At 39.9% G+C, this 18,422-nt stretch overlaps 1 protein-coding gene across 2 annotated transcripts; it reads left to right on the forward strand.

Annotated features, from left to right (window-relative positions):
- Positions 1-115: 115 nt before the first annotated feature.
- On the forward strand, positions 116-17,761 carry arhgef5 (Rho guanine nucleotide exchange factor (GEF) 5). Of its 2 annotated transcripts, none has more exons than XM_053630208.1 (15): positions 116-435; positions 2,507-5,953; positions 7,005-7,053; positions 7,210-7,262; positions 8,342-8,721; positions 8,814-8,974; positions 9,748-9,900; positions 12,145-12,274; positions 12,606-12,680; positions 12,763-12,852; positions 14,399-14,541; positions 14,671-14,814; positions 16,039-16,109; positions 16,201-16,305; positions 16,788-17,743. In XM_053630208.1, exons 2-15 carry the CDS (start codon positions 2,527-2,529, stop codon positions 16,928-16,930), a joined length of 5,124 nt encoding a protein of 1,707 aa, XP_053486183.1. In that variant the 5' UTR covers positions 116-435; positions 2,507-2,526; the 3' UTR covers positions 16,931-17,743. The 2 variants fall into 2 exon arrangements, with proteins under 2 accessions (XP_053486183.1, XP_053486184.1); XM_053630209.1 differs by having other exon boundaries at positions 360-435; positions 4,923-5,953; positions 16,788-17,761.
- Positions 17,762-18,422: the final 661 nt, after the last annotated feature.

The raw sequence follows: 18,422 nt of genomic DNA on the forward strand, positions 1-18,422 counted from the left end.
ACACTGGATTTCCTGGAGTTCCTGAACACCTTACCCTGGGTGGAGATGTGTGTTCCTCTGTTCTTTATGTCCAAGTGGCAGAGAAAGTGAGAAGGAAGAGGAGGGAGGATCCATGTCTCTCTGTTCAGACTTGTTTGGGAATTTGAGGAGGGAGGAGGGGAAGGAACCCTGACAGAGTGGAACGCGTCGAAAAACTTCTGTCAGTGGAGTAAACATTTGGAGCTTATGATTTTGAAGAACAGAATGAGTTAAGAAAGATGTAGGTCAATCAAGATTATCAGTAAAACATTTATCTCACTCTCCACACTGATCCACTCAGTGAGCACGCGCAGGTATGTGGAACATTTGTGTGTTGTGCAATTCCTGTTAGTTCTTCGGCGAGAGAGGGAAAGTAGGAGAAGGAGAACACTTTTTTTCCCCAAAGACACTGCTAAGGTGAGATTTATGTGAAAAGTCCTTAACATTTTTCCTTTTACATTCTAAAACTGACCAAACTGTGATTGACTCAAAGACTGATAAGTAAATGTTTCCGTTTGACTGAAGTTAGCAGTGCTGTTGGCATATCAACTTTGATTTACTCATAACATTGTCAGCCATGTTAACATTTTCGTTGTTGATGATTATTTTCAGTGGCCTTACATTGTTAGTTTAATTAAAGTGAAGTAATTGGTTGTACTAAGGTATATCACTTTAAAATGTAAGGTATAAGATGTTTTTAAATGGTTCTTGGTATGGATTGGATTGTGGTCCTGACAAAGTGAACAAATTTACTAACTATACATAATATGTCATAATGTTAATCATAATTCCAAAAAAGTTGGGACACTTGTAAACCGTAAATGAAAACAGAATGTTTAAACTGAGTAAATGTATCATTTTAAGAAAAAAAGAAGGTAATTTTGAATTTGATGGCCATAACACGTCTCAAAAAAGTTGGGACGGGGCAACAAAAGGCTGGAAAAGTAAATTTTACTAAAAAGAAACAGATGGAGGAACACTTTGTAACTAGCTACTTTAATTGGCAACAGGTCAGTAACATGATTGGGTATAAAAAGAGTATCTTAGAGAGGAAGAGTCTGTCAGAAGTAAAATGGGATGGAATCTGGATGGAAGCATATGTTGCTCTAAAACCTGTATAAACCTTTCAGCATTAATGGTACCTTTCCAGATGTGCAAGCTGCCCATTCCATAGACACTAATGAACCGCCATACCATCAGAGATGCAGGCTTTTGAATTGAGCGCTGATAAAAGCCGGATGGTCCATCTTCTCTTTAGTCCTCTTTAGTTTAGAGGACGCGGCGTCCATGGTTTCCAAAAATAATTAAAAATTTCGACTTGTCAGACCACAGAACAGTTTTCCACTTTGCCTCAGTCCATTTTAAATGAGCTTTGGCCCAGAGAAGACGGCAGCGTTTCTGGATCATGTTCACACATGGCTTCTTCTTTGCATGATAGAGCTTTAACCAGCATTTGTGGATGGGACGGTGAACTGTGTTCACAGACAGTGAGTTCTGGAGATGTTTCTGAGCCCATGCAGTGATTTCCATTACAGAATCATGTCTGTTTTTAATGCAGTGCCGCCTGAGGGCCCGAAGATCATGGGCATGTAATATTGATTGTCACCCTTGTCCCTAATGCACAGAGATTTCTCTAGATTCTCTGAATCTTTTGATGATATTATGTACTGTAGTTGATGAGATATTCATAGTCTTCGCAATTTTACGTTGAGGAACATTATTCTGAAATTGTTCCTCAAATTGTAGACGCAGTTTTTGCAGATTGGTGAACCTCTGCCCAGCTTTACTTCTGAAAGACTCTCAGAGATACTCTTTTTATACCCAGTCATGTTACTCACCTGTTGCCAATTAACCTCCAGATGTTTCTTTTTAGTAACACTTACTTTTCCAGCCTTTTGTTGCCCCGTCCCAAGATTTTTGAGACCTGTTGCGGCCATCAAATTAAAAATGACCTTATAATTTTTTTTTTAATTGTACATTTACTCAGTTTAATTATAACATTTGATATGTTTTCTATGTTCTATTGTGAATAATGTGGGTTTATGAGATTTGCAAATCATTGCATTCTGTTTTTATTTACATTTTACACAGCATCCCAATTGTTTTGGAATTGGGGTTGTGCATTGCTTTAATAGAGATTTTTGTGGTCATTTCTTGAAATGGGCTGTTGTGCTGATGTTTTCGTTAATGCATAATTTTCCTAGGAAATCTAAAGCTCCTTTTGAGACATACACATTCTGCAACTCTTATACAGTTCAATTCAAGAACTGGACCAATTTAATTAAATATACACATATTATGCCCTTGTATATTAGCTTAGAAAACATTCGTCATAAGACTTTTCATATTCTTGTGCCTGTTTTGTTATTTTGTGTCTGGTACCTGCTTTTCTAAAACTTTTACATAGTAGTTAAATCAATATTCAGTTTAACATACGTACAACAATAAACAAACAGTGAATGTCAGTAAATATAATTATCCCTGACAGGTTGTCTAAATTATGTTGCCATGGGAACCAAACGCACAAATCGGACCATCGAGGATTCTTTACAACTGCCACGCAGCCCAGCTACTCCTGACAGGGGCAATCAATCAAATGAGTGGATAAGTTGTAAGACCAGACCTCAAGCTGGTCCAAAAATCCAAGTTGAACGAGAGAGGGGAGGGGAAGACTGGAGAGCTAGAGCGATGGACAGAATACAAGACAGACCAAGAGAGGGAAGGAGGGATGTGGAACAAGACCACAGAGAAAGGGAGAGATTTTTTCAATTTAAAGGTAGAGCAGATGAAATGAACTTGAGAGAAAGGGACCGAAGGAGAGAGGAGGGCAGATATACAAATGGACGAGTTACCTCTATACAACAGCATGAAGAGTACAGAGAAAGAGAGAAGGGAGACACTTTCCCCAGGACTATGAGACAAAGTAACGAAAGAGAAAGAAGACCGAGACATTCTGTTGATCTGAATAGTGAGAAATTGGTGGAGATAGGTACTGGTAGGTCGAGGGAATTAAACATGATTGAAATTGAAAGAGAGAGAGAAAGAGAACGAGCTAAAAAGGCTGACAAAGATACCCAGAGGTACAGAGAAATGGAAGGGCAGAGAGAGATTGAGAGAAGAAGATTAAAGGAAGAGATGAAAAGAAATGCAGGAAGAAGATTAGAGGAGGCGGATTTAGACCGAATAAGGTGGGACCCTGGTAAGAGGGAAAGAAGAGTAGAGAGATACACAGAGGTCAGTGGCAGTGACCAACAGATCTCAAAAAGGCGAGAAAAAGACCAAGTTCGAGACAGACCCAGAGACAGAGAAGACCGGTTTGAGTCTCTACAACCAACAAGAATTATAATGAAAGAAAGAGATAACTTTTCAGACAGAGAGGAGAGAGATGGAAGGAGGAGGGGAGTGCAGAAAGAGAGACACAGATACACAAAGAGTGAGGGTGATACGGATGGGGAAAAGGAGAGACAGGTAACAAGGGAGGAGGATGCTGTGACAACCAGACTTGATGCTAGGCTTGAGCTAGACAATGAAAAAGGAACAACCATCATCAAATTGACAGAAAAAGAGCGGCGCAGGGAGGTGGAAAGGCAGAAGGAAAGAGAGAGAAGAAAGGAGAAAGAAACAGCTTTGCGATTTAACAAGAGGGAAGGGAATAAAGAAGGGATGATGGAGAGATACAGAGAGAGAGACGTAAGAGAGAGGGATTGGCCCAGAGAAGAGAGAGGACCTGATGGACCGAGGGATCGATTAAGGGGCACTGAAGATAGAAGAAGAGAAAAAGAATTAAATGAAAGAATGAGGAGGGAGTATGAGAGAGAGGGAGCACGCAGACCTCCTGCAGAGAGGGAGATGGACACATATCCGGAATGGGCAGACAGACAGAGACGAAACTGTTATGAGGAAGAAACGACAGGAAGAAGTAGTCAAACACAGAGGGAGTCAGACAGGAAGATACAGGAGGAAGCCCAAAGAAGCAAAGAGTGGATGCCAGGAAGTGATGTAGAGGGTGACCATCAAAAGAGAATTAAAGATAGCTTTGAAGAGAGAATGAGAGCTTCTGAGAGTGACGGGGAGAAAAAGAGAAGTGAAGAAGTACAGCATATAGCATGGGGGCTAAGGAAAGAAGAGGTAAGAGAAGGCTTTGAAAAAGAGGAAACTGAGATGGAAAGAGAGAAAGAAAGAGAAAAATCTGCGCGCAAAATGAGACCACGCAGGAAAATGTGGCTGGAGCCTGGATCAGGAAGAGAGAGAACAGAGTCATTACAGGGAGACTTTAAAGAGAGAGAGCAAGCCAGGGAGAGATATGCACAGAGATACAAAGAGCAAAAGACATCAAGAGGTGAAGAAGAAATGTCCACAGACATGTCAACAGAAAGGAAGAATGGAGGAGTAAAATTATTGCTGGAAGACAGGCACAGGGAACTAGATAGTGCTGCTGAGCTTATGAAGGATGTTGATACTGAGAATTTGGAAGAAATGATAGTAAGTGATGAGATGGTCTTTGATAATGAAGCTTGGTTAGATGTGCCCTACCAGACGGAGGCAGAACATGTGTCTGATAACATGGAGGGGAGTGACAGAGAGGAAGAGCAAGGGAGCGATAGATATGTTAACTCTGAGGGTGAAGAGGGAAGTGAGGGAGCCCGCGAAGAATGGCAGGACAAAGTGACATCAGGAGATGATGGTTTTGTGACTGTGTCCAGTGGTGCAGAAGAAGACGAGACAGAGGCAGAGAGGTTTGAGGACTGTACAGAATTCTGGGCTGGTGGAGATAGAGAGGATCTAGCTAGGCTGTCACCCACAAGCACCCACCAAAGTGAGGGAGAGATTGAAACCAGAATGACCAAAGAGAGAAGTGACCACGCAGTCACTGTCTTTTGTGTGGTTGGTCAAATTCTTCCCAGGTCAGGATTCAACCAAAACCTACTCTTGGATCACATGGAGCGGGAGGAGACCAGTCAGGACTTATCTTCGGAAATGGGTGGTGTTGGTGGTGATCAGGATGAAGCACCAAACAGAGACACAGAGGCAGAAAGCACAAGCACAAACCATGGCCTCAGTGTGTCTGAGGAGGACATGTCAAGCAGCGATGACTCTAAATGTGATAATACAGAATCTCACCAAATGACCAAAGAAGTTACCCCATCAGAGGACTTGGTAATTAGTGGTGATATAATTGCAGAAAAAGACACTGAACCCTGCCAAACAGAATCTACTGAGACATTGACTCAGATTGAGGATCATGGAAATGCTCAGATGAAAATGACAGATGGAGAAATCCATGTGGAAGGACAAAATGAACTGCAAAGTAGCTGCCATTTAGAGGAGCCAGAGAGTGCAGAGGATACGAAGCGCTTCTCTGCTGCTCCACATGTCAAATGGGCTAAGAATGTGCTCAGCGAGATCTTGGATTCTACTGAAGACGGTACCCTTATCGTACCTCAGCCAAGCATGCTTACTGAGCAGGCAGGTGATGGAGCTCCAGCTGAGACTGAAAGTCATGGAGACTCACCCCTGTATGGCATTGTCCAGAAACCCCGCAAGCACAATCATGACAGAAAATGCATAGACCCTGAGTTAGTGCATTACAAACCAGAGGACACGAAGACAGATATACTGGTAGGAAATGAAATTCTCTTACAGGTAGAGGGGCAGTCAGAGGGAGAAGAAGAACTGTATCTACTCTCCACCAGTCCAGACCTGCACAGTCTCTCTTCTGATAATGAGACAGACAAGGAGGGAAGCAGTAAGAATGAGAAAAAAACGAAGAAAAAAGCAAAGTGGAACATTCTAGGCTCTAACAGCTTCAAAGAATTGGGGAGTGAAGTATGGGGAAGGAGGACTGGGTTCCGAAAGACAGTACAAAAAGTGAATGAAGAGGAGGAGGAGGGAGTAGGAATCGGAAGAGACCGCAGAACCCGAGTCTTCAAAACAGGTGAGAGGAGGCTGGTTGTAAACTGGGAGGATGTCATTTCAATATGTTTTAAAAGTGTGCAGTTTAGATTCTTACAGGGTGTAAATCAGTAAAGACACTTTTAAACACTTTTATTACACATTTTTGTTTAGGGCATAATGCTCTTGTAAAGAAACATCTTTATTTTTTTGCTGTTTTGCAAAATATATATCAAGTTATCAGGTCAAGCAAGCTCAGGGAAACAAGAGACTAAAGCATAGAACACCAACAAATAACGCGCTTACATTTTTAAAAAATAAAACCATTTTAAGGTTCTTCTGCTTTTTCCCGAGTGAACGCTTTGCGTCACAGGTAGAAGTCACTAAACCCAAACCCCACTGAGAGTTCTATTTTATAAATGAACAAGCTTATATTTTAGGATACATGTGTAATCATGAAGAGGTTTTCATGATAAATGAAGTGTCATCATGGTTGATTTTACAAAGAAAAATAAAAAAAAATCTCTTCCAAGATTTGGATCTCACTTAACAACCTGTAATATTTTAGATGTGTATTAATCGTGACATATGACGGAATTCACCAAGATAAAATCATTTTCATAAAGCAGCTCCAGTGGGCATCACATTTCCTTAAGTGATTGCAGGTACTCTGCTACTATTGCATGAAAATGGACTATTAATATTGAGTAAAGATTGGATAGTTTGGTTTGTTGACAGTGGCCTCAAGATGACTCACAAATGTCTAAACCTGACAAAGCAAGTGCACTGCATTCAGGTCTGAGATCTCTAGGATAGTTTAGGTGTGGCACATGATATTAATCGAGATCACTCAGTTTGAGACTGTCTGCAACACAGCTGCCTTGCTTTAATTTACTAATCTTGAACAAATCATCTCATTTGAAGGCACGTTTATTGAACCAGTCACTGAATTGTCATAATTGTCTGTGTTAAACTACATTCACGGTGTTATTACTACATACTATTGATAGTATCACTTTATTGATACTGGCAATGCTATTATTCTTTGTTGTATGATGTCTAGTGGTAAATTCTGCCATAATTCTCTTGTGCAGATGATGAATATGACGATCTGAGTAGCACATGGAATGACTTAGATTTGAGGCAAGTAAACCTTCTATATCAGTGAATTAAATGAAATTTGATGAGAAATTATTGGTGTGAATGTGTTTTACTTTGAGCAATTCATCAGTCCATCTGTCTATTCATCTATCCATCTTGGCTCTTATTATATATAACTCGTTTCTCTATCTCTTCCAGGTCTGGTAAAGAAACACTTAGCAGGACAAAAATGAGGAAATCAAAATATTACAGTGAGTTTGTTTACTTTTGGCTATAGGGCCAGATATACAAAAATGTTTGTGCCATGTGCACGAGGCTTCACGCAAAGTATGTCCTTTTCCATGTACATATTCATTTGAGGGAGGATTTCACAAAAAAGTGGGAAGTCAGCACAAAATGGTGTGAAGTAATAGGAAGTGCTGTTTGATGTACTAAACTTTTTCCCACCCATGAGATGCATTTAATTCAGAATGAATTTAGTAGGAGTGTCCCATTTTGCAGATGCGTCAAGTTGTATTTTGTGCTGTGCCTTCTGACACAAGCACTTCTGGCCCTCAGAGAGCTGATCTGTCACTTTCCCACAGAGCTGAGATGATTCATCTTTCCAAATTCCAGTGAAATATGGATAGTTACACACCTCCACTTTTTCTTATATTATTATTGCGTAATAATTTTGTGTTGTTTTACATGGAAATGTAAAAGAACATAGAAGTTTAATATTGTAGGTTATATTCTACCATAAACTCTACCTGTATATCTGTTTGCAGAGGGGAATTATAGGCTAGGAGAGCACGTTTTAAGGTACAATATAATTTGGCCCACACAGATGTGCACATTAAACACCACACATTTTTATTCATGAACATTTCTGTGAGAATAAACTCTGGCTAATTAGCCAAATATGTGCACATACCCCAAGGAATTGCTGATATGTAACTGTTTCCATAGCTGAAGTGGAGTATAAATGTATATTTAAAAAAGCACCAACAGAAATTTTTTTTTTTTTAAACTTTTTTTGTGTTTATATTTGTTGAAAAGAAGAAGAGTCCTTGAGTTGTGTGCTTGTTTCTCTTTCCTCAGTATGGGCAGGTTTGTGCATGTAAACCTGCACAACAGCTGTTGAGTTGCACTTGAATTCTAACTGGTCTGTGTTGAATTTGTCATTGTTTCTACACAGTAGTGTTGCCTGAACATGTTGCATCACTGAGTATGCTTTATATGTCAATCATTTTGTTATTCAAAGTCAAATAATCCAAAAGACTTTAATAAGGTCCCTGTTTACTTACATTATTTACTTAACCAAGGCCTCATGTCTCTCTGTCTCTTTCAGATGCCCAGTTGTATCAGCAGTACAGCGAGGTGGTCCAGAACAGGGAGCTCATTCATCAGTCTCATTCTGATGCTAGCTCTGTGTCTGGGGACGTCCATTCTTTCTCAGCATCCTCATCTCCATCTCATTCTCCTATTCTGGCTCGCCGGCCCCTCCCATCTCTTCCTCCTGTGCTTCACCCCCATTCCATATCCCATACAAACTCTTTCTCCAGTGGGAGTGTGTTGTTGGCCATACCTCATGACACTCCTCAGAGGCCCCCATCACCTCGGCTGTCCATGTCGTTTGCCTCCTCGCCCATGCTGTGGCAGGACCTGCCCGGAGTGAGCAGCAACCCTGATCTCAAACACCTCAGTGAGGATGAGAGACGCTTACAGGAGGTACTGTACTGCTTTAGTCCAAGTGCGAGGTTGGATTAGAGTTTTCTCCTGGTTTACAAAGCAAAAATTTGATTACCTGTTGTCTGTTGTAGGTGAGATTTGAAGTGGTGACATCTGAGTCATCGTACTGCAGCAGTCTGGACATTGTAGTAGAGCACTTTGTCAAGTGCAAACAGCTCAACATCCTCTTGACTTCACAAGACAAAAACTGGCTGTTTTCTAAACTCAGTGATGTCAGAGCCATCAGTCACAGGTAAGATTGAACATTACTATGCCATAAGGGTGCTCGTGGTTCAGCATGCAGATTGCATTCATTGAATCAGTGCACTATTGGTTAATACTCCATAACCATCCATAAGTTCGAAGCATATGCAACTTTTAATCTAACCCTAACATTTCGACTTTATTTATTATACTTTTAAGCAGTACTTTGGTGTAAAATATTCAGCGGCATGTCAAGAATTAATCTGAAACATGAGCTCGTTTTAGCAAAATAAAAAATAAAAAACCTCAGTGAGATAGGATCTTATAATTCTGAGTTATCAAAATGGTAAATTCTTTACTTCAAAACAAGGACATCTAAGGACATGACTTCAGAACTATGGCCATTATACTCTAACAATAGTTGGGGATGAAACAGACATGACAATGTTATCAAAACTGCTCTTATGTACTTTTATCCAACCTTCCATCACTAAAGAAATGCAGTAAAAAAATAAATAAATAAAAAAATCCAGAGACGTTCACCTTCTTGAAGGCTTTGCTATTCATCTGAAAGGCAAAAACTGAGCCTATACTATGTTAATATGTCTACTGGTGAAGCATAAACATGAATTCTTCCCTATGAAAAAGTAGTCCCATCTCGGAAAGGATGAATTTAGAGCTGTAGAATTGAGAAGGTTTCTGGTATTGGCTGATAGTGATGTAATACTGACATCCTCACAGTAATTGAATCTGTTCTCTACAAGATTTTGTTCATTATTTTGTTTACTCTTTTCTAATCTCTAATTCTATTGTGTTGTGCAGCTTCTTCTCTCAGCTGGAGGAAAGAGTGGAAAGTGACATAATGAGTTTTACCGTGTGTGACATCATCATCAAACACTGTTCACGATTCCGAGCAGTCTATGTACCCTACCTCACCAACCAGTCATACCAAGACAAGACATATCAAAGATTAATGTGAGCTTCATCCATGTAGATACTTTAGAGTTTAAATGTGTGGCAGTCTGGGAAAACTGATTGGATGTCTGGGAAAACCCACTGGCTGTTGTATCTGTGAATTCTGGCAAATGGCCAAAAAGGGGGGGAATCATGGGTTTCTGCCTATGAAATACTTTGACACCTCAACTTTATAGGCGGATGCATATGCAGAACTTTTTTTATTGTAGACAGACACAGGAAACAGACTCAGGGAAACTGTCACGACAACAAACACAAGGAAAGACACACTAGGAACCAGCATTATCAGAAGCATAGGAACTAGAAAATAAACCCAAAGAAAAAGTACTAAATAATCAAAATACAGTGCATAAAAACAACAAAAATGAGAGGCCGAAACACAAACAAAACACATGAGAATGGTTGAGACATGAAATGGAAGAAGACAGCGGAAGGAGTTCTGCAAGGGCAGTCAGGGGGCCCTCCAGTGGCCAAAGGTGGAGTTGTCCCTGGGGGCCATGATAGAGACCTCCCCAAGGCATGGCTCCTGAAGTGCCACCAGTCAGAGGGACTTAAAGAAGGAACTGCAGCAAGGCCTGAGGGGGAAGCTACAATGACAGCGAGGCCAGAGGGGGGAGTGACGACCACGGCGAGACCAGAGGGGGGAGTGATGACGATGGAAAAAAAGGAGGCTGAGCAAGGGGAAGGGGTGACGTCCTCAGCTGAGACAGGAGGCAGAGCAACATCCCCAGCTGAGCAAGGGAGCAGCGCTGTGCCGCCAACAGGGGTGGGTGGGTGGTTAAATACACCAGCTGGGAAGGGCAGGGGGGCAAAACGGAAGCAGATCGATGTCCTCAGTGGAACACGGAAGCAGAGAGGCGTCCTCAGTGGAACACGGAAGCAGATCGATATCCTCAGTGGAACACGGAAGCAGAGCGACGTCCTCAGCGGAACACAGAAGCAGAGCGACATCTTCAGTGGAACACGGAAGCAGAGAGGTGTCCTCAGTGGAACGTGGAAGCCAAGAGGCATCCTCAGTGGAACACAGAAGCAGAGGGGCATCCTCAGCGGAACACGGAAGCAGAGCGATGTCCTCAGCGGAACACAGAAGCAGAGAGGCATCCTCAGCAGAACACGGAAGCCGAGAGGCGTCCTCAGCGGAACCCAGAAGTAGAGAGGCATCCTCAGCTGGTGGGGTGGGGGGTGGGGGATGGGGGAGGGCTGACGATCTAAGTGGGGTGGGGTGAGAGGGTAGCGGAGAGCCTCCAACTCTGAGCTCAAACCCACTCCTAGTTCAGTTTATCATACTGCCCCAAAATGTCCCTCCTGTTAGTGATCGGGCTCTTAAGACATCTCCGCCTCACCTCAAGAGCCAAAATCCTCTCCCAAGACAGCGCTGAAGTTCTGCTGCATCCATGTGTCATGATGCGAGTCCATGGAGGCAGATACAAAATGCAGAACTTCTTTATTTGCAGACAGACACAGGGAACAGGCTCAGGAAAACAAACATGAGGAATAAATACGCTAGGTACCAGGGCTATCAGAAACTTAGTAAAACTAGGAAAGAAACCCTAAGAAAAGGTACTAAATAATCAAAACACAGTGCATAAACAAAAACAATAACAAATATAAAAGGACCAACTACAAATATAACCTGGCTTCAATTAATGCTCCAGCAACTAAAGAAGACCAACAGGCAACATAAATAGGGCACTAATCAATCAGGGATAATGAAAACACATGAAATGGTGGAATTGTCCCTGGGGGCCAAGTGCTTCATTTATTTTTAATCTTGCCTAGGATTTTTTTTTGCAAAAAGACCACATCAGCTCAGAAGCCCGTTTCACAAATGTCGTGGTTAAAAACAATGGGTTTGCCTATAGATGTCTAAAACCGTATAAGCTGAGTGTGAATTTTTTCACATGCTGAATGTAACACATTGATTAGTTTGTTGGAAACCGGTTGCCAAAAATGTCCTGAATGTGCAGTGGAATAGTTAAATGCTTTTCCTTTTCACTTTTGGGTTTAATCAGACTTTACAATGCTACAACTTTACTTGTGGCTGAGATACATGCAAAGAGAAACAGAAAAGCATGTTATTTTCAGAACTATACACAGTATATAGTGTAAAATATCAAAATTGAATCATGTGATGGGTTTTCCCCAGCTACCACACAAATAACCAGCATAGCACTGCTGTGGTTTTTATTCTTTACTTCTTTGCCGCTCTCATTTTAATTTCTTACCCCATGGGCTCTTTTACAGGAATGAGAATACTGGATTTCGCCACATCGTGGAAAAGTTGGAGCAAAGCCCCAAGTGCCAGAGACTTCCTTTACGCTCCTTCCTCATCCTCCCATTCCAGAGAATTACTCGGCTTAAACTGCTAGTACAGGTACTCTATCTCACTAAATCACATGCGTGTCATCGCCTCTCTTTTCTTTGTCTTCTTTGAAACGTCTCATTGCAATAGCCTAACATAGTCATACTATTCTTACAAAGGACAACTGCACTGAGATCAATGAGCTCAGCCTTATAAAATTGTGCTATAAAATCATTTCAGAGTGTTAAAACTAAATAAATGATTCAATGAATAAATAAATACTGCATGCCAAATGCAAATGTTGAACTCTATCCAGGCTGTACTTTTTAAATAACATATTACTTCACTTTGTAAGTCACATTTTTATTTCACTTTCTTTCCTGCACTTGCTCTATTCTGGTAGAATATCGTAAAGAGAACAGCTCCTAAGACAGTGGATGAGGCACAGGCAATTAAAGCCATGAAATTACTGGAGAAGGTAAACACACACACACACACACACACACACACACACACACACACTGTAGGGGTTAATCGGTTATTCTTCATCTCCTGTACAGATGATTCAAGACAGTAATGACAGTATATCTCAGATGAAGAACATTGAATCACTGGTGTCCCTCAACGCGAAGGTGGACTTTGAGTGCAAGGTCAGTGTGAGCCTCCCATGGTGCATTTTTATAAGCATGCAAGTTTTATACTATGACCTAGCAGTAAAACATCAGTTGGTAAAAGGTTTACAAAAAATGCACTGTGTGGTGTTGCCAAAGTGCAAGGAATTATGAAAAGATCATAACTGATATATTAGGGGTGGCATAAAAACTGGAACCCTGATACTCTGAAATATTCTAGACCATTTCAGTATTATAAACCCGAACAATATACAGGGGTTTTTCAAATTAAATCCACTGTATGCCCGGGATCTTGCATTCTTTTACATATAGGCTCATTGCTTTAGCCTCTTATTTACCATATTGAACATAGTGCTAGGCATTAGTTGCCAGATTCTCTTAATATTTATGCCATTTTGAGTAAAAATGGTATTGAAGCAGCGTTAGTGGCTATAGCTAAGGACCAAAGAGCTCACTGTATAAATAGATTGTACTTTCTGAACTGTTTTAAAATCACTTTGCCATGTGCCACATTTACTGTACCTGAAAAACAATACATTACTAAACATCTCAGTGTGGCTGACACTGGGATATATCAGTATCAGTGAATACAGTCAATTTCCATGTCTATTCAAGCAATACACACTAATCAAGTTTAAAGGATTCTCTTAAATTCATTAGTTTATTCAATTTAATAATTATGTCTGTGAGGCTAGTACCCATAATGCTATTTTTGCAGCCTTATGAATTGGCAGAAATTGCTATTATTTATTTATTTATTTATTTATTTATTACTTTTGTTTATTGTATGTCATATTGTTGTTTTTTTCATTTACTTATATATATAGTCATTTTACATTTTGTTCATTGTATTGACTTTATACTTCAATATATAGTAGTAATAATAATAATAATAATAATAATAATAATATATTATATACACATCATCTTATATACAGGTAAAAATCATTTTGTGAAATCATTGGAAGACAAAAATGAGCATAAAAGAAATATGTCAATAAACATTGTATAGCCAAAAGTATTTGGACACCCGACCAGCACACCCATATGTGCTTGTTGAACATTATGATATACATCTATTATGATTTAGTCCTACTTTACTATTATAATAACCTCCAGTCTCCTGAAAAGACTTTCCACTTGGCCTTGAGGTGTGGCGGTGGGGTTTTGTGTCCATTCAGCCACGAGAGCATTAGTGAGGTTTGGCACCGATGTTGGTTGAGGAGGCCTGGGGTTCAGTCAGTGTTCCAGTTCATCCCAAAGCTGTTCAGTGGGGTTGAGGTCAGGGCTCTGTGCAAGACACTTGAGATCTTCCACAACAACCTTGGCTAACCATGTCTTCATGGATTTTATTTGTGCAGAGGGCATTGTCATGCTGGAACAGGTTTCAGCCTCTTAGTTCCAGTGAAGGGAAACTATAACGATACAACATACAAAGACATCCTATACAATTGTGTGTTTCCACATTTGTCGCAACAGTTTGAGGAAGAACCACATAAGGGTGTGATTGTCTTGGATCTACATACTTTTGGCTATAAAGTGTATATGTATATGTGTGTATCAGACTCTGCCACTGATCAGTCAGTCACGAAGGCTGGTGAAAGAGGGTCTAGTTTCAGAGCTAAGAGACTTCACATTAAAGGAGAAAGAGAGAAGTGTCTATATACACCTCTTCAATGACTATTTGCTTCTCTCATTACCCAAAGAGTAAGTTTCAAAATCTATCTTTCTTTCAAATTTCATATAAATAAAATACATTAACGTATACACACTGTGTAACACATTATCTGCTAAGCTGTTACAAGTAATACACTACTGTGTCTTCTGTTTTTGTAGAGGCAGTCGGTTTACAGTGATTGATCACGCTCCTGTAACAGAGCTGAGAGCTGAAAACTGCAGAGTCAAACTTCATTCACTACAGAAGAATCTCTTCCGTCTGCACATGGCACAAAGAGCCCTACTACTACGATCAGAAACACAGTGAGTGTGTGCACTGTGTAAAAAAAACTCCCTGAAACTCATTAAATGTTTTAATATTGAAATATAGTCATTCTGATACTAATTTGTTGGTTGGTGTTGTATTTTTTGTTTCCCCCCAAGAATTTAGGACTAGTCTGGCATGCTGATGTCATGATTGGGGGGGGGGGGGGCAGGGGGGGCATTAGTAGCTCAGTTGCAGTGTCGTTTAACAGGAGAAACAATTTCAACAATCTCACATATAAATGTTAACAGGTTTCGCTGTTAGCAGTTAAAAAGCTTCTTTTCTTACTCTCCATTTTCCAGCAACATTTATTGTCATATTAATGAGAAATCCCGTGCAGACATTGTGGAGACAACAATCATTAGACTTAAAGTTCTAGTTTCAGAAGGCACATTTGCGTTGAGTTATGGCTGAGTGCCTAGTTAGCAACATACGAGATGATGAAAGTTGAAGCTCAGGAAGCTGATCTGTTTGAGCAGAGGGTACAGGTAAGAAGGTGAGACATCTGGACAGAGTAAAGTGCCGCTGCATCACTCTCTTTAGGTAGAGATGAAGCAAGGGCTACATTCACTTGCACCACTATCAGCAGGTCAAATGGCATTGTGGGTAAAGTAGGAAACCGCTAACCAAACTGAAAATAGACCAACATGTCAAGGAAAGAAATGAATTACAAAATAAATCATCTTAATTCTAAGTCATTCAAGGTGGATTCTTCCTTTAATGCTTATTCATTCATTTTGTTTTTAATAGACTAGACCAAAGGGGCATGGTGGCTTAGTGGTTAGCACATTTGTCATGCATCTTCAGAGTTGGGAGTTCTATTCCTGCCTCCACCACCCTGTGTGTGAAGTTTGTATGTTCTCCCCAGGTATTTCATTTTCCTCCCCCAGTCCAAAGACATGCATTGTAGGCTGATTGGCATCTCTAAATTGTCCATAGTGTGAGTGTGTGCGCGATTGTGCCCTGTGATGGGTTGTCCCCTCCTTATGCCCCGAGTCATCGTCCCCCCCCGTGACCCTGTACAGGATAAGCAGTACAGAAAATGGATGGATGGACAGACTGGACCAAATATGCATGATACTTTATAGTTGCTAGCACTGTATAATACAATAGGTTTATTTTCAGATGAAAGTGTGAGCCAGGTATTGAAATATATACAAGATATTAAATAATGTGCTAGGGTATATTACATCTGATGATATTCCATCTCCTTGTTTCTGCAGGGCTGATAAACTGCGCTGGATCTCTGCGCTCTCTCGCCCTCATCCTGAAATTGACTTCAATGCCGCACAGGGTATGTGTCATTTCTTTACAGAAAGGAAGTCGTGTCATAAAAACAATGCAAGACCCGTTTGCTGAAATATCTTGCCTTTCCTCCTACACAGACATTCCACAGATGCAGTGTATCAGAGCCTTTGTAGCCCAGCAACCTGATGAACTCAGCCTGGAGAAAGCTGACGTTCTGCTGGTTCATGAGCAGAGCAGTGATGGTGAGAATCTGTTCAGTGTTACCATATCCTGTTCATACATCAAGTATAAACTTTCTTCTTGTCTACAAACATGTTATGGAAGATTTTTCACTATCACATAAAAGACACAATTTTTTTTAGGAATTTACCATCAAATGGTTTCACTTTTAAATCCCTTCTAATTTTTATTGAGTTTTTATATATATATATATATATATATATATATATATATATATATATATATATATATATATATATATATATATTTAAATACAATGCAATGGGCAGGGCACCAATAACATTAACCTAGGGACTGTTGATTAGAAAACAGGTCTGGTGTTTATTTTGAAGCCACTTTTCACAATCTAATAAGATTCCACTGGATTAATCTCCAGCAATACATTATTTTTTGCCCAAATATTTTGGATAAAGTGGTAGCTGAAAATGAACGAACAGATGGATGAATGAATGAATATATTAATGACTGCCTTCTCTTTCTGAAGGCTGGGTGGAGGGAACGCGTCTATCAGACAGGCATCGCGGATGGGTTCCCGATTCTCACCTGGAAACAATAGTGAGTGAAAAGGTTCGTCAGCGCAACCTGATAGACACGCTGAAGATCACAACTGCAACAGCCACGGTGTGAAGCGTTTGCAAGCGTCTGATTTGAGCCAGCGTGTCTTAAATCTCCACTCAACACTCAGAGACTCTAATGAGCAAATAAACTCTTCAAGAGGCATGATTACCACTCCCAGGACACTAAAATCAGGGATCTTCAACTTGTTCTAGGCTTTACCCTAAATTAAGGTATTGCTGGAACCTTGAATGTGAACTGTTATTTACAGTATGAGAACTTGGGACAATAAATAGTTGACTCTTTCAACAAGATTGTATAGATTTTTATAGGCAACATTTCTATACCCCTGGTGCTTGAGTGCTAGGGATAAAATGTGTCCATGGTGTCTGACACACAGAGGTCATGGGACACAGTGTACATGTTTCACTTGTACAGAAGATGGAGTATGTTTATAAACCAGTGTTGTATTTAGAGCAATGCACATTCTTGAGGAACAAGTATGTCAACATCCTCTTTACACTGACCAGCACAGCATTAATATGCATAAACTTTCACTTACTGCTGTACCTCAGATGGATTTATTTCAGAAATCAACATTTTCTGACCAATTCTGCAGTGTGTTATATGATATATAGGAACATCATTGGGAGGATCCTTTTTAATACAGTGGGAATGAACTATATTACACAAATAGGCCTGCAAATTGCATCACAAATTTTGAAAAAAGCCTCAGCAAAAATTTTGGCAGCAACAATCACCAAAATAAATAAATGAAAAATCCGCAAAATCCTGTATGGACTGATTTCATATTTACACACACATATACACATTCCAAAGTTTAGACACACTCATTCTTTATTTTTTATATTTTTCCCTCCCCCACATTTTAGAATAATAATGGGAATTATGTTGTGATAAAAAAAAATCCCAAATAAATCAAAAGAATTTAATATTGTAGCATCTTCAAAGTAGACGCCCTTTTTTGCCTAGAATTTCCAGAAATGTATTCTTGGCATTTTCTCAACCGATTTCTCGAGGAATCTCCCTGAGATGCTTAAACAGTATTAAAGGAGTTCCCACCTATACTGGACACTCATTGGCTGCTTTTCAGAATATTTCTCTCCAAGTCAACCGTTTAAAAAAAAATATATTTTTGTAAATAAAATGTTAGTTTTCTAATGAAAGAAATGAACGTGTTAGCACAATTATATATTTTTTTGTCTACAACACTGATTTCACGCATTTAATCATACACATTCAGATCAAAAGGTTTTTAAGATCATGAGAAACATTTCAGTCAAGTGTCTCTAAACTTTTGACCGGTTTTGTGTGTGTGTGTGAGAGAGAGAGAGAGAGAGAGAGAGAATGTTATTTGCACTATTGTCATATTGTGTCAAAGACTATGCTGTAATTAAATTGAACTCAAAGAGAGAAGGCAGAAATGAGATAAACGGGATTCAGTAAGAAATCACTTTAGTGTCATTTATAATCAGACAATTCAACAGGACATTTCTTTTGTTTCTGTTTCAGCATGACAAAACCAGCATTGAATAAACTGTTT

The sequence above is a fragment of the Ictalurus furcatus genome, chromosome 1 (assembly GCF_023375685.1).
Source record: "Ictalurus furcatus strain D&B chromosome 1, Billie_1.0, whole genome shotgun sequence".
Taxonomy (NCBI): domain Eukaryota; kingdom Metazoa; phylum Chordata; class Actinopteri; order Siluriformes; family Ictaluridae; genus Ictalurus; species Ictalurus furcatus.